At 35.8% G+C, this 17,092-nt stretch overlaps 1 protein-coding gene across 2 annotated transcripts; it reads left to right on the forward strand.

Annotated features, from left to right (window-relative positions):
• The first annotated feature begins 5,117 nt into the window (after positions 1-5,117).
• On the forward strand, positions 5,118-16,762 carry LOC110886726 (topless-related protein 4). 2 transcript variants are annotated; one of them, XM_022134562.2, is made up of 24 exons: positions 5,118-5,224; positions 5,499-5,600; positions 6,519-6,698; positions 7,146-7,259; positions 7,347-7,505; positions 7,601-7,784; positions 7,871-7,994; positions 8,100-8,212; positions 8,307-8,493; positions 8,577-8,686; positions 8,759-8,828; positions 9,279-9,352; positions 9,447-9,638; positions 11,553-11,680; positions 12,252-12,486; positions 12,582-12,746; positions 13,375-13,467; positions 13,579-13,728; positions 13,853-13,963; positions 14,565-14,744; positions 14,809-14,937; positions 15,734-15,829; positions 15,912-16,267; positions 16,358-16,762. In XM_022134562.2, the coding sequence occupies exons 2-24, from the start codon at positions 5,521-5,523 to the stop codon at positions 16,560-16,562; spliced, it is 3,435 nt and encodes a 1,144-aa protein (XP_021990254.1). In that variant the 5' UTR covers positions 5,118-5,224; positions 5,499-5,520; the 3' UTR covers positions 16,563-16,762. The 2 variants fall into 2 exon arrangements, with proteins under 2 accessions (XP_021990254.1, XP_021990255.1); XM_022134563.2 differs by having other exon boundaries at positions 8,310-8,493.
• The last annotated feature ends 330 nt before the right edge of the window (positions 16,763-17,092 follow it).

Raw genomic sequence — 17,092 nt, forward strand, 5'->3', positions numbered from 1 at the left:
GGTGACCATTAACTTGATATGAATTCTCACTTCTATATTAGATGATAAGGTGTGGTTTGGATAGTCTTTTTGGGAACTATCCGTCACGTAGACATCACGTCACATGAGGTGGAGGACCATCCTTTTGGGGACTACCCAAGGGTGTGAAAGATAGTCCAAATCTGAAAATGAGGCCCACGTTAATATATATATAATAAAGAGAGAGAGAGAGAACAAGCACCTTTTGCAGGCTCGTCCCAAACGTCTTTCTGGAGCCGTTGGCGACGCGGCGAGGGGGAGGGGGCGATGTGGGACGAGGGGGACGACCGGTGCCGGGGAGGGGACGATCCCCACCAGTGGCGGACCCAGGAATTTTTCCATGGGGGTGCGGAACATTTTTAAAAATTTTAGGCCCCTAGGTATATAAGTAAAAAAATCGGTTCGTATCGGGTCGGATCGGGTCGGGTCATGTAAAATAAACGAACATCAAACTAAATTTATATAATCATCAAAAATATGTCAAACCTTTTTACAAACATAATTAAAACGTCGACGCCGTACGGGTTTTCATTTTTTGAAATTTATCCAAAATATCATCTAAAACTAATTTCTTAAGCAATTCTTTCTTTATATAACATAAGTTCATCGCTCCATAACATAATGTTTCAATTTTAGCTTTCAACTATTCAAGCCCTAGAAATCATAACGTGAGTTGTAATCACCTTAAAAATATATAAACAACATAATCACCCTAAAAATATATAAACAACATAATCACCCTAAAAATCATCTAAACAACCATAAACGTCAAAACACATAAAATTTCAAACCTGTTTAACAACTTTATTACCCTTTTTTCTCCTATAATATCAACCAAAATCATCAAAATAACAAAGAAACTTACCCGTGTTCGGATTCCGGTTAGATTTGGTGTCAAACGACGGTGGTATGGTGGCTGATTACGGTGGTTGCTGGCTGCTGGACTGTTGTCGCTGGGTGATGTTCGTTGGCAGTGCAGGGACGCAAGAGAGAGAGAGAGCGGGAGAGAATTTCTAAAGGTTTTGGGCTTTAATTATTTTATTATAGTTTGAAACATTGTTGGGTTTGGTTAATGGGCTAAGACTTAGTGGGCTAGCTAGTTAGGAATTATAAGTGGGTAAAGGTATGGGTATTTGGGTTTAAAATATAAATTGATAACACTTTTTACCTAAGGGGTGCGGACGAAAAATTTCAAGGTTGCGGTCGAAAAATTCCAAGGGGTGCGGACGAAAAATTCCAAGGGGTGCGGACGGGATTTTCGACGGAATTTAGCACTAAATTTTTTTTCCCCGGGGGTGCGCCCGCCCACCTTGGATTGTCTTTAGGTCCGCCCTTGATCCCCACACCCCTTGGTCTTATTGTTTTATGCAATGTACGTAATAATCATATGTATGAAATCAAATAAGCTAAGACCATTTAACGTATATGAATAAGTGTGAGTAATGTTATATAGACGTCATGTGTGTAGGAGATGTATCACCATTTACACACTCACGTAAAGAAAGAATATCGGGTGTGAGTAGGTTTTCGTAACTAATTTAATTAATTTTTTAGTCCTTTTCCACAAATACATATTATTTAAAAACTAATTTAATTAATTTTCTAGTTTCTCATGTTTGTTGCCTTGGTCACGCCTCTCCCACTCTCGCCTATCTTACAGTGGTGTGCCAATGACCATGAGCCAATGCTACTCTTCCATGTTCACGCCCAGGATGTATGTATGTTGGAGGGTTTAAGGGCACAATGTAAATGCACGTTAGTTTAAACTATAATTTCTAGTGTTAACATTAATTATTTTTTACGACTTTACACTAATTAATCCAATTTAGTATACACATGGAAATGCTTTAAACCTTAGCCCGTAAGTGTTTTGATATACAGTCGACAGGAATCAATCCAAATAATATTGCTATAAATTTTCGCTTTCTCGCGTATTAAAGACACTCGTCAATTAAAATAAGTTTTGGTAGAAGTTTAAGATGGTGTGTCATTCATTAGTGGTGCATCTTTAGATGTTTATCAACGATATATATTTAGATGTTTATCAGCGATATATCTTACGATTTAGTTTGTACTTTATATACGTAGATTTAATCATATATTATACAGTTTATCATATAGATCTTTATCAGTTACATGTTTTGTAAACACTTGTTAGGTAGGAGTTTGTTAGCATTTTTCTTCTTGTATAATTTGTGAAAATATATTCGGTTAATTATACATTATACATTATACATATCAAATGAAAGTGACCATGAATAGTGCTACAATATTTTATTTTAATTTGAGTAAACGGACATTTTGGTCCATGAGGTTTGGCCACTTTTGCCATTTTAGACCAAATCTCAAACCTTTTGCATATGGGTCCATGTGGTTTCATTTTTTTTTTACCATTTTAGTCCAAAAGCAAACTCAACTCGGATTTCTAAAAAAAACTTGGTTTTTTATCCTTTTTTTTAGGGGTAAAATGGTCATTTGTCAAAAAGCAAACCTAACCTATTTATGCACAGGTGCCATTTTCTTTACCCCCATAACTTGCAACATCAGGTTGGTTACCCAAATCCATATGAAAATTCAAGCTATAAACAGGGGGAGGGGAGCCAATCGGATTAACAGGTTTTGTAGCTAAATGGACTCCAGTTCCATCCAAATTAATTTTTTGAGACTCTGTAACATCAATTGGACCTTGAGTGGCAGGGGAATTAAGAAGTGAGCTACCTCTAGCAGGTTGGGATTTAGGCACGGACTGCATACCCAATACGCGTTGGCACCAAGATCCCAAAGCTGCAACCAAATTAGAGCTCGCTGTTTCATGGCCAGAAAGATGATTTCCGGTATCGTTATTCGATTCTTTTTTTTTTCACAAATTGAATTTCATTCATACTTGTAAAGTTACATCAAAACAGAAGGTAGACGGGCAACAAGCTGCACCGCTACCCGTTTCTGAATTGCAAACCCTAATCTACCAAAGACAAAACCCCGTCCCCCTGAGGCTGAGCAATTGTTGTGGATGACCCGTTGGACCCTGGTCAGGAATTGGATAGCTTCTGGCGCTAGGGAGCCAAATGTGTCAAAGGCAAAAGGGACAAAAACATGTTGGTTCTCTGCACAAGCTTTAGCGTGCTTATCAACTTTCTTCGATTCTTGAACAAAATCTTCAAGATTCAGGTTAACCACCAACTTGTTACCACCTGCGGATGCAATTTGGGGTTCGAGATGAGTCATGACATCATTTGGGGGTGTGGAATTGTGCACAGGGATCCCAATATCAGGATTACAAAAAGAAGGAGATACACGGCATGAGATAGAGGGACCGCTATTAGGGTTTTTAGGCCCCAAAGAAGGGAAATCGGTTGGAGAAAAACGAAGAGTGGTATCAGGGGGACGATTAGGAGGAAAATTATGAGAGTTCATCTCACAATTTGATGGTTTCATGAAGAAATTGGAAGGAAAGTGAGAGAGAGAGATGCAGAGATGCAAAGATGAAGAGATGACCATTTTGCCCCTGAGGATATTGACAAAAAATCAGGATTTATGAGCTGATTTCATTTTTGGATCAAAATGGCAAAAAAATGAAACCACAGGGACCAGATGTAAAATGTTTCAAATTCAGACTAAAATGGCAAAAATGCCAAACCTCGAGAACCAAAATGGCAGTTTACTCTTTTAATTTTTTAATTTTATTTTCAAGTATTTATTTATTTTTAAATACTATTTTATTCAATCGTTTAGTTTGAATAAAATAGTATTTAAAATAGTACAACAAAGATTTCATTATTTTAAAAACGTAAATTACACTTTTCGTCCTTTATGTTTGTATCGGATTGCAATGGATGCCTTTTAACTTCAATAATTACAACCATAGTCCTTTATTTAGAAAACTCGTTACATCTTTCATCCTTTCGCACTAACAAGGTTAAATTTTTCAGTTTAATCTAGTAACACGAGGGATTATGGTTATTTCACGCTATTTAAATACCTTTTAATGAATAAAACCCAAAAAATAACATATCAGCTTATTTCATCCTCTTTAAATTCTCCATTTCTAAAATTAAACAGCTATTTCATCCTCTTTAAATTCTCTACTTCTAAAATTAAACAACCACTGCCCAAGTCCACCATGCCACCGTTTGTGACATCACCACCATCATCATTGGAGCTACACCACCACCACTTTATGCTTCTCTCTAAACTCATAACAACACCACCTAAGTCCACCACCAGTGATGTGACCACCACTAAGCCGGATCTACAAACACCACCAGCCCCGCCAACTAAGTCCACTACCGCCACCACCTTTGACATCACCACCACCATCATCGGAGACACACCACACACACACTCTCTAAACGCATAACAACACCACCGCCTATGTACATATCTGATGGATATCGTTAAACCCTATCCCCAAATCTAGTTCAATTCAAACGTAATTTGTTCACCCTTCTTTGTTCGATTCAAACAGTCCAAGTTGAGATACGAAACAAACTAAAAAAACCAATTCTTTTCCATCGATTCAAACAGAAGGCAAACACGACGTTCCACAAGATTTCATAACTCAAAAACCTTGTTCACCTTTTTAGATCTATTCTTCGTCGGCGATAACTGATAGCAAACTTGACTTAGATGCAAGGAAACAAACTCAAAACCAATTCTTCGTTATTCATGACCATCGGAAGGAGTTAAGTGAAGGAGATCAGTGCTTCGAGTTTTAGAGAGAGATGAGCTTTTTCATATCTAGATGAGGAGGTGGCTTTTCAGATTTAGAGAGGATGACTGAAAGTTAAATAAAATGATAAAAGACTAAATTACCCTTGATCAAAGTTAACTGAAAAATTTAACTTAGCTAGTGCTAAAGTACGAAAGGTGTAATGAGTTTTCAAAATAAAAGACTGTGACTGTAATTATTGAAACTAAAAGGTATTCATTACAATCCGATACAAATATTAAGTACGAAAAATATAATTTGTCCATTTAAAAATTTACAACCTCTCATTTGATAAGCACATCTAGTTCATATGATAACTTATTGCACTTATCATTTCTTACATATCATATCGTACCACTTCTATTCTCCACTATTTATATCGTGTCTTTGTTCTTCCGTTTCACATCTTCCTGTGTTTTCTCTCTCTACAAATCCTTACTTTCTCTCTCTACAAACCCTCAGATCTGTCTCTATAACCGTACATCATCCAATTCAAAGGTACGTAACCCTAACATCTCGCATATATTTCACCTTTTCTCCAACATAATCATTATTATTACGCCAATTTACGATGCAATTAGACGTGTAAATGATTGTTAATAGTTAATACATCGACGTTGATGAAATTAGATGTTGTAGATGATAGTTAGGGTTTTGGTTGTTCGAATTTTTAGCTGAATTGTACGGTGATTGAGGTTGTTGAACTTTGGATTGTTTGATTCGTTAGGTTTTTTAGGGTTTTTGATTGTGTTGAGTTTGATTATTTGTGCAGGTTTTGTGAGGACAGTGAAACGATGTCGTCTCTTAGTAGAGAGCTTGTGTTTTTAATACTACAGTTTTTAGATGAAGAGAAGTTTAAGGATACTGTTCACAGGTAGGGTTTATCAATTTGAATTTGAATAATAATAATATTATTATGTATTTCCATATTTGTTGTTTAGTAGTAGATTTAATTTTTAAATATACCCAGGGGTGTGCACGGTTTGGTTCGGTTCGGTTATTAGCATGAACCGTAACTGAAGTCATCGGTTAATCGTTTCGGTTAATTTCGGTTAATAACCAAATCAAACAAGGGCTAATTTTTTTTTGCTTATAAATACATGCAATGGAGGTATAAGTACATGAAATAGATGTATAAATACATGAAATAGAGGTATAAATACATGAAAGAGAGGTATAAATAAATGAAATGGAGGCATAGTTGTCAATAACGAATAGCGGACGATAGCGACAAGCTACCTATATGCTACGTAGCGATAGCGATCAAATAGCGGGCACTATTTTATGTTTAGCGATACACTAAAAGAAATTTTCAGAAAAATTTTGTATGTATATTTTACCAAAAAAATATAAAAAAACTAAAAATTTTACAAAAAGCTTGCTATTTACCGCTATTTGTCGCTACCAGTTATATAGCGACACATGAGCGCTACGCTACACTATTCGCTATAGCGGGCGCTATGCTCGCTATTAATAACTATGAATGGAGGTTTAAATAAATGAAGTGGAGGTATAAAGACATGAAATGAAAGTATAAAAGTATATGAAAATATAAATGGTTTGGTTCGGTTAATTTTGGTTAACCGATGGCACAAAAAAACAACCGATAACCGACTTTCGGTTAATTCGGGTAATTTCGGTTCGGTTTCATCGGTTTTCGGTTCTATTTCGGTTAACGGTTCGGTTATTGCTCACCCCTAAATATACCTTTTGGAAGAAAAATATGTTTTATAATTTTGGTTTTGTTGATGCAAGATATATATTTTATCATTATGTTTGAATCATTGTTAAGGTTGGAGCAAGAGTCGGGTTTTTTCTTTAACGTTCGTTACTTTGAGGAAATGGTGACGAATGGGGAGTGGGATGAGGTGGAGAAGTATCTTTCCGGGTTCACGAAAGTGGATGATAACAGATATTCGATGAAGATTTTCTTTGAGATACGAAAGCAGAAGTATTTAGAAGCTCTAGATAAGTATGTTTTTTTTGTATATTTTGTTATTAAGTTGAGTGATTTCATACACGACAGCCTTCATTTAGCATTTATTACTGCTATTAACATTGGTGAAGTTTGAGATTTCCGAGGGGGGGGGGTTGCGAAAACGTATATACCCAAAAATTTCTATAGAACAGGGGGGTCGAAAACGTATATACTCAAAAATTTCTATACGAAAACTACATATATAACACTACTGAGCGAAAAGTTCGGGGGGTCGGGCGCCCCCCTCGGCCCCTTCTAACCTGCGCCAATGGCTAGTAAAGTTGCAAAGTTTTTAATGTTTTGTTTTTATTTATTTCCTTATACATTTATTTGTTTTTTTAATGATTTATTTATTATAGTTTTTGATTGGGATTTACTATGATTAGGTTTAAAATATTTGATGAGATCATTTTAGAGTGATGCGATTTATTCAACTTGTAGGAAGGATCGTGCTAAAGCTGTTGAAATTCTACTGAAGGATTTGAAGGTGTTTTCTGCTTTTAATGAAGATCTGTTTAAAGAAATAACACAGCTTTTGACTCTGGAGAATTTCAGGTTTCGTATCCATATTGTAAAATGTATAATGCATCCAAATTTAATTGTAGAACTTTTGTGATATCTGATAAAATGACACACATACAGAGACAATGAGCAATTATCGAAGTACGGAGACACAAAGTCCGCGAGGGGTATAATGTTGGGCGAGCTTAAGAAATTGATTGAAGCAAATCCTCTGTTTCGTGATAAGCTAAACTTCCCAACTTTAAAAAACTCGAGATTGCGTACACTTATCAATCAAAGGTTGAGATTAGATATTAGACATTCCTGGTTTCCGGGTTTGACTTTTTCCGCACAACTTCATGTTTTCGTTTTGACTTTTGTGTTCTGATCTGTAGTTTGAACTGGCAACATCAGCTGTGTAAAAACCCTAAACCAAATCCCGACATAAAGACTCTGTTTGTCGACCATTCGTGTGGACAGTCGCAACCGAACGGTGCTAGGGCTCCTTCTCCCGTAAATAATCCGTTAATGGGTGCGGTACCAAAGCCTGCAGGCTTCCCTCCTTTGGGTGCTCATGGAGTAAGTGTAAACACGTTTCTTTCGAAACTTTAAATCAAGTTTTATAATCCATTTTGACTTTTTTTAATCATTCGTGTGGTATGAAGCCTTTTCAGCCTGCACCGGCAACTCTGCCAACGTCGCTTGCTGGTTGGATGGCAAATCCACCGACTGTTTCGCATCCCACTGCTTCTGCGGGCCCACTTGGTTTCAATCCGACAACTAATTCTGGTACGTACTTTGTTCACTTATATTTGATGTGACTTAACTTTTTAAGGTTGTTTTTCACTTTTTCTTCATAGTTGATTAACGGTGCATATTATCTTAATGTAACAGCTATGTTAAAGCGGCCCAGGACTCCACCTACCAACAATCCTTCTGTAGACTATCAAACAGCTGATTCGGAACATGTGATGAAGAGAACACGGGCGTTTGGTATTTCTGATGAAGTACGCCACTTTCTTTACGAGTGTAAACAGTCAAGTAATTTGACTTTTTAATTTTTAATTTAATTTGGGTCTGATGACGTTTTTGTGTTGTTAGCAGGTCAATCATTTGCCTGTAAATGTTTTACCTATTGGTTACACTGGTCAAAGTCAAAGTCAAAGTCACCATGGTCAGAGTTCATACTCATCTGATGACTTGCCAAAAACCGTGGTGATGACGCTTAATCAAGGTTCAACGGTCAAGAGCATGGATTTTCATCCTGTACAACAAATCTTGCTTCTTGGTTGGCTCTCTTTTACTCTAAAAAGTAATTTTCCATTAATTGTGTATTTTGTCACTAATTTCCGTCTTTTTTACGAATTGCAGTTGGAACAAGTACCGGTGACATCATGATATGGGAACTCGGTAGCAGAGAGAAACTTGCTCATAAAAATTTTAAAGTTTGGGATCTTAGTGCCTTCTCGATGCCTTTGCAGGTGTGCATTCTTACTCTTGTTATAATTGCGGTTATTTTGCTTACACGTTGACCGTTGAATCTTTTATTTTAGGCTGCTTTGACCAGCGACTATACTGCAACGATCAATCGTGTAGCTTGGAGTCCTGATGGAACCCTCTTTGGTAAGTCATTAACTTTTTTCTTTAAGTAAAATGACATTTTCGTCCCTGACGTTTGGGCCATTTTTTGCGACTTTTGTCCAAAGGTTTGTTTTTTCGCATTTGGATCCAAAAGGCTTGAAATCTTTCCATTTTTCATCTGGCTCGTTAACTTAATCCATTTTTTAACGACAAGTCTAGGGTATTTCCGTCATTTAATCTTTGCCATTTTGATATAAATAAACACAACAAATAGCTAAATTGATAAAAATGCCCATGACTTAACGGTAAATATGGATGGAGTTAACGAGTCAGATGAAAATGGCAAGATTTCTAACTTTTTGGATCCAGATGCGGAAAAACAAACCTTTGGACGAAAGTCGCAAAAGTGGCCAAACCTTAGAGACGAAAATGGCATTTTACTCTTTTTTTTGTCACTAAGGTCTAAATTAACAATCGTGAACTTTGATACAGGTGTTGCATACTCGAAGTGTGTTGTGCAGATATACTCATACCATGGCGGTGATGATCTTCGAAACCACTTGGAGGTTTAAAAAAAATACTTTTTTTATTTTTTTCTTTTACATGGTTACCTTTATTATGTATATTAAATGCATTTATTATATTTCGTTTTATATACAGATTGATGCTCATGTTGGCAGCGTGAATGATCTCGCCTTTTCTTACCCGAACAAACAACTTTGCATAGTGACGTGCGGAGAAGACAGATCAATAAAAGTTTGGGATGCAGCAACAGGTGCCAAACAGTACACATTTGAGGGTCATGAAGCACCAGTTTATTCCGTATGTCCGCATTTTAAAGAAAACGTTCAGGTATTAGTTATAACTTATATCCTACATCTTTAAATGTTATTATTTTTCCTTAAAAGGTAACACGATCTTTTTCTGATACGTCTATTAACTAGTTAGATTCCCGTGCTTTGCGGCGGGTTTTCGTTCAGTATCGATATGGTTCGTTATAGTACGAGACTACGAGTACGATACCAACAACATAGCAATCAAAAGAGATATGCCAAATAGGATATTGGCACGTGTTTATATCGATTAAAAAACCATAAAACGAATATTGGTACCGATGTTGTCTGCCGTAGGGGTGTGCAGAATTCGTTTCGAATTCGAAAAATTCGAAATTCGTTTAAATTCGATTCGATTATCAAGAGTTCGTTTCGATTATAAGAATTCGAATTCGATTCAATTCGAATCAAGTAAATCGAATACGAATTTATAATTTCAAATTCGATTCGATTCGAAATTCGAATAAAAATTATACATTTATTTATTATTTTTATATATAATACATATATAACTTTTATTAGGCTATACTATAAATTATGCTCAATTTTTTTTTTCCAAGTATTATAATTATCCATTACCAAACCCACTACATGGCCATAACTAAAACCTAAGTAACAAATCTATCAATAGATTTCTAAGCGTAAAAATATTAACTCGTAATGTGGAGTGGTTATTCCCGACTTCTCGTTTTGAATTTTAGACTTATGGTACTTTATTTTGAACTTTTTAATGTGATATCGTGCTTTATGACTGCTTTAAAATTTATGTTTCATTTTGAAAGTTTTTTTACATGTCTTTAAAGAATCTGAATTAAATCGAATTTATTCGAATTCGATTCGAATTCAAAATTTTAATCGAATACGAATTGGGTTTTTTTATTCGAATACGAATTCGAATCGAATTCGGTAGGTTTTAATCGAATTCGAATCGAATACGAATTCAAGGAAAAATAAAATTATTCGAACAATTCGATTCGAATAATTTGAAAATTCGATATTCGATTCGATGAACACCCTAACCAGTATTGGTTCGGTTCGTCACGGTACCGACACTCTATTGTGAATACAACTCCTCATTCAATGAGTTTTATATACAACTCCGTTTTCAACAAATTTTACACCGGTATGCGGGGAGACCATAAAAACATATACTACATCGGTATGTGAACCGTATCGGTTTGGTTTGTAAAGGAAACCACAAAAAGATCATTTATATTTGACGCGTCAGTATAAAACTTTTATCTTTTAATAGATAAAAATAAGGAAAAAGTGTAACGTACAACAGGGCTTATCGTACGATGCGTACGCGATGGAAAATCGCATGTACTAAATGTTAAAAAATAAAATCGCATGTGCATAAAAGTGGCTGTATTGTTCATGGAATCGCATGTTCATGTTATATATATATATATATATATATATATATATATATATATATAAAATAATGAAATCGCATGTGGTGTATTTTATTGAAATCACATGAAGTGGTGTATATCATTTTCGCATGTTATATTTGTTTTTTCACAAATCACATGTTGATGAATAAAATCGCACGTTGAAAACACAATCGCGTACGCATTGTACGTTAAGCCATTTTGTACGTTAACTCGCCTCTAAAAATAAGTACGTTCAACGATATATTCGAATTTTTATAAAATGTTATATCATATTATTAAAACTAAAATAAATTGTATTAATAAAATAATAAAAATAATAAAATAAAACTTAAAACCACCATGTGTGTATACAATACTATTTCAATGCTTTAATAATTTATAAATTTTTGCTAAAATAGTTGTATTTTATTAATAAAAAATATGATTAACAAAAGAAACCAATAAAATATAAAATAAATAAGGAGACTGGAGAAGGTACTGTGTATCCCCTTAGAAAATGTGTGGACATATAATTGTTTGTAATTTTTCTTTATCAGTTTATATTCTCAACTGCAACTGACGGGAAAATAAAAGCATGGTTGTATGACAATATGGGTTCGAGAGTTGACTATGATGCTCCAGGTCATTCATCCACTACAATGGCGTACACTGCGGATGGAACAAGGTTCGAAAAGTCAACGGCTTTGTCAATGAGTCTGGGTTAATTCATTTAAATGAATGAGTAAAATGCCCTTTTCGTCCATGAGGTTTGGCCAGTTTTGCGACTTTCGTCCAAAGGTTTGTTATTTCGCATCTTGATCCAAAAAGTTTGAAATCGTGCTATTTTCATCTGGCTCGTTAACTCCATCCATTTTTTCTCAATAAGTCAGGGGTATTTTTGTCTTTTTTTGTTAACTTAAAGGGCAATTCGGTCTGTGGAATACTTGTACATTATGCTAAACGCTTGCACATAATGTGAAAAAGACCGAATTACTTTAAGTTAACAAAAAAGACGGAAATACCCTTGACTTAACAAAGAAATATGGATGGAGTTAACGAGCCGGATGAAAATGGCAAGATTTCAAATCTTTTGGATCCAGATGTGAAAAAAAACCTTATGACGAAAGTCGCTAAACTGACCAAACCCTGGGGACGAAAATGGCTTTTTACTCTAAAACGGATTTTTTTCTCTAGTTATAACTATGTATATAAGTTTATATACACATTAACTTGTAGTTTTTTACTTCAAACAATAGGTTATTCTCATGTGGCACAAATAAAGAAGGAGAATCATACATTGTGGAATGGAATGAAAGTGAAGGAGCTGTTAAACGGACATATAACGGGCTCGGGAAAAGATCCGTTGGCGTTGTGCAATTCGATACTACAAAAAACCGTTTTCTTGCCGCTGGTGACGAGTTTCTCGTTAAATTCTGGGATATGGATAGTGTAAACTTATTGACAACCGTTGATGCTGAGGGTGGTTTACCGGTACGTGTTTAATGTTATTCTTTCCGTATTATATTTTCGATATCCATTTGTGACTTTACGTTAAGAAATAATTTTATTTTTTAAAACATCTGCAGGCGTCCGCTTGCATAAGATTCAACAAGGAAGGGATTCTATTGGCGGTTTCAACTAATGATAATGGCATCAAGATTCTAGCTAATCCCGATGGGATGCGGCTTCTAAGAACCATGGAGAATCGTTCTTTTGACTCCTCTCGAGTCGCGTCTGCATCTGTTGTGAAGGTAACGATACATTTCACGAATCTATTAGTATATTTTAAACACAAGTAGCTTATCCCCTTCAATTTGCATTAGTTTATAAACCGCTCTCCATGTTGACGCTTTTGAAAGAGTAAAATGCCATTTTCGTCCTTGACGTTTGGCCACTTTTGCGATATTCGTCCAAAAGTTTGTTTTTCCGCATTTGGATCCGAAAGGTTATAAATTTTGCCATTTTTATTTGGCTCGTTAACTCCGTTCATTTTTCTTCGTTAAGTTAGTGGTATTTTCGTCTTCTTTGTTAACCTAAAGGGCAATTCGGTCCTTTCACCTTATGTAAAAAGATTGAATACCCTTGAAAAATTACGAATTGCCATTTAAGTTAACAAAAAACACGGAAATACCCCTGCCTTAACGGAGAAAAATGGATGGAGTTAACGAGCTGGATGAAAATAGGAAGATTTCAAATCTTTTGGATTCAGATGCGGAAAAACAAACCTTTGGACGGAAGTTGCAAAACTGGCCAAACCTCAGGGACGAAAATGGCATTTTACTCTAAAAAGAAATAGTACATAACTTTAACATTACGACAGAAAGTTTACAATATTCTGTATTTGAAACAATGCTTACCAAATGATCCCGCCATGTACAGAGCTCTGCTATGACTACATTTGGTGTTGCTAATCCATCTGCGGGTCCCAACATTATGGATAGAGTGACAACAATGCCCCCAATGATTGCAATGGTGAGATATTTTTATTCTCTCGTCATCTTACAACTGAATAGACATGAATATGTTCATAATTTTGTATTTTTTATATTGATATTAACCGTTTGACTTGGGGTCCACTTGTAGAATGGTGACAATCGAAGCTTGGTTGATGTTAAACCTAGAGTCGGAGATGAATCCATTGAAAAATCTAGAATATGGAAACTGACGGAAATTACCGAACCGTCACAATGCCGCTCGTTACGGCTTCCAGATACTACATCTTCAACCATGAAGGTAATTTCATCGTTCTAATCATAGTTACATCTTTGCCATTTTATGTGTGTTGGATTGTTTATCATTACATAATCACTTTCAAAATACATCCAAACACCCCTTTGTATAACATCCACCGTTACAGGTTTCAAGGTTGATTTACACGAATTCGGGACTTGCTATATTGGCTCTAGCAGCCAATGCCGTTCATAAACTATGGAAATGGCAGCGAAATGACCGCAATTCAACTGGAAAGGTAATATTTTTATAAAACTAGTGGGTTACCACCCGCGCTCCGCAGCGGGTTTGGAATGTAGATAAAATTAAGCAAATCGTGAGAGTTAAAGTTGTTTGATGCTTTGGTTAAGGGGCTAAACATGTCATTATTAAACTTGAGGGGCTAAACATGTTATTATTAAAGTTGAGGGGCTAAACTTGTTTATTATTGAAGTTAAGTGGCTTATGGCTAAACATGTCATTATTAAAGTTGAGGGGCTAAATATGTTATTTTCAAAGTTGAGGGGCTAAAGTTGTTTGATGTTTTAGTTAAGGGGCTAAACGTGTGATAATTAAAGTTGAGGGGCTAAACATGTCATTATTAAATTTGAGAGTTAAAGGTTGTTTATTATTAAAGTTGAGGAGCTAAAGTTGTTTTAGTTAATGGGCTAAACATGTCATTACCAAAGTTGAGGGGCTAAACATATCATTATTAAAGTTAAGGGGCTAAAGTTGGTTAATACCAAAGTTAAAGAGGCCAAAGTTAGTTGATGTGACAAAATAGCATATATATAGTATATATAATTCTAAAGCCCACTTTAGCCTAACGTCGAAGCTTGATATCTCTTCGCACGTTTCAGGCTACTGCAAATGTCGTTCCCCAGTTATGGCAGCCAACTAGCGGCATCTTGATGACAAATGTTATCAGTGACACCAACCCTGAAGAAGCCGTCCCGTGTTTTGCACTGTCAAAGAATGATTCCTATGTTATGTCTGCTTCTGGCGGGAAAATCTCGTTATTCAACATGATGACATTTAAGGTATGTCGCAAGTTTTCTTATATTGTTTTCAGTATCTTTTTCTATTAATGATTAAAATGTGCAGACGATGACTACGTTCATGCCACCTCCACCTGCTGCAACGTTTTTGGCGTTCCATCCGCAAGATAATAATATTATAGCCATTGGCATGGAGGACTCATCTATTCAAATCTACAATGTTCGCATCGATGAGGTTGTAATACAACCGTTGTATTAATGTTTTCTGTTTTATCTATACTACTATATATAATGCATTTCACAAGTGAATTTTAAGATGCCCAAAAATTAAGAACTTTTTTTTTTTTTGCTTTAATGCATAAAGTACAACCTAAGAACTTTTTTTCATACATTTTATTATATTTTAAAAAATTACACCATATAAACGAGCATTTTATTCTCTATAATTTGAGTATAGTATTACTTTAGTTATTTTAATTAAAAAATATTATGTGAATCGTTAACCAAACCAAAAAGTTAACAGAGGAAACCGAACCGAAATCAATAAAAAGCTAAATTAACTGAAAACGGATTAACCCAAAACCAAATTAACCAAAAACTGATTATCGTTTTTTTTTTGTACCCTTGTTTAACCAACTTTAACCGAACCGAACCATTCATATTTTCATATATTTCTAGCTTTTATGCCTCTGGTTCATGCATTTCATATTTTATACCTCCGTTTCATGTATTTCTAACTTCTAAGCAAAAGTTTTGGCCTAAGTTTGGTTTTGGCTATTAACCGAAATTAAAATAACCGAATAAAAAACCGTCAATCTAACTGAATAAACCGAACTGGTTAACTGAAAACCGATTGGTTAATAATATAGACTAACAGATGACTTCAGTTGGGGATAAAAACCGAACTGACCGAACCATAAACACCCTGGCAGTGTCTGCGTTTCCCACCGCATCGCGCGGACCCTTCTAGTTTTTTTAAATGGAAGTTGGATATTCAACAAATGAATTAACTTTAGTTATTCTGTTAACAGGTTAAAACCAAGCTTAAAGGTCATAGCAAACGGATAACTGGTTTGGCGTTTTCTAACGTGCTTAACGTCTTGGTATCTTCCGGTGCCGATTCTCAGGTAAGAAAAACCGGTCATTCTATAATTTTCTATCGTTTCAAATTTTAAAGTTCACATTAACAAGAAACTTATCTTTTTACAGTTATGTGTTTGGAGCACGGAAGGATGGGAAAAACAAACGAGTAAAAGTTTGCAAATTCCACCTGGACGCGTTGCTGCTCCTGTAGCGGATACGCGCGTACAATTTCACAACGATCAAACACAATTGTTAGTAGTTCATGAAACTCAGATTGCTATATATGAAGCACCTAAACTTGAGCGCCTGAAGCAGTGGGTCCCGCCAGAAACAAATGGTTTGATCACCCACGCTACTTATTCATGCGATAGCCAATCAATCTACGTGAGCTTTGAGGATGGAAGTGTCGGTATTCTTACGGCATCCACACTCAGATTAAGATGCCGAATTGGTTCTTCGTCGTACTTGTCAACTAATCCAACGTAAGCATTTCAAATTTTGTTTCACGCGGTATAAACTATAAAGTATAAACTTCTTTTTCAACATTGATTAGCGTATAATTTTTTTTCCAGTTCCAGGGTGTATCCACTTGTGATTGCTGCACACCCGACCGAAGCTAATCAATTTGCACTAGGGTTGACCGATGGTGGTGTGATTGTACTCGAGCCGTTAGAATCAGAAGGAAAATGGGGTACCTCACCACCGCTTGAGAATGGTGCTGGCCCAAGTGGTTTGACCGCTGGTGCAACGAGTACAACTGATCAAAGTCAAAGATAATATTTAAGATAAGATAGGTACAGGAGTCGGTGTAGGGCAGTTATACCTGTGGAACATGTAGTGTGTTTTATACACCTTTAGAATCAGGTATAGATGGTGTAAAGCAAAAATCTTTAAAGTTAGGTTGTCGAGAAACTCGTGTTTAATCTTTATTTTGTCAGTAGCGAGTTTAGTAAATGGCCATACAAAGGTTTTTATAACATTGTGTTGATAAGCAGCAGTTCGTGTCGGTTTGGGTTTGTATCATCTAACTCGAACATGGCCCGTTTAGCTAACCCTTTTAAAGTCAAGTTGACCCATTTATTCTGTTAATATTCCAACAATTACAACCATAACAAACATAACTTGCAGACCGCCAATATCAGTAAATCATCTGGCAGACGAATGGTTTCTTTAGGGCAACCCATTTTCTGTTAAAGCGATACTGGCTAGTGAAATGCCGCCGCCACCTTTTTAGACCATCCTGTTATTCTGTTGACTTCCGTGAATAACAGGATGGTCTTAATATACCATCTTTGATCAAGACGCTA

The sequence above is a fragment of the Helianthus annuus genome, chromosome 10 (genome assembly GCF_002127325.2).
Source record: "Helianthus annuus cultivar XRQ/B chromosome 10, HanXRQr2.0-SUNRISE, whole genome shotgun sequence".
In the NCBI taxonomy this organism is placed as follows: domain Eukaryota; kingdom Viridiplantae; phylum Streptophyta; class Magnoliopsida; order Asterales; family Asteraceae; genus Helianthus; species Helianthus annuus.

Excerpts from the sequence above, each read along its gene's own strand:
- LOC110886726 (XM_022134562.2), top strand. The coding sequence starts at position 5,521 with ATGTCGTCTCTTAGTAGAGAGCTTGTGTTTTTAATACTACAGTTTTTA. Across the intron at positions 12,487-12,581 it reads ATGCTGAGGGTGGTTTACCG|GCGTCCGCTTGCATAAGATT; the intron begins GTACGTGTTTAA and ends AAACATCTGCAG. Across the intron at positions 14,745-14,808 it reads TCAACATGATGACATTTAAG|ACGATGACTACGTTCATGCC; the intron begins GTATGTCGCAAG and ends TAAAATGTGCAG.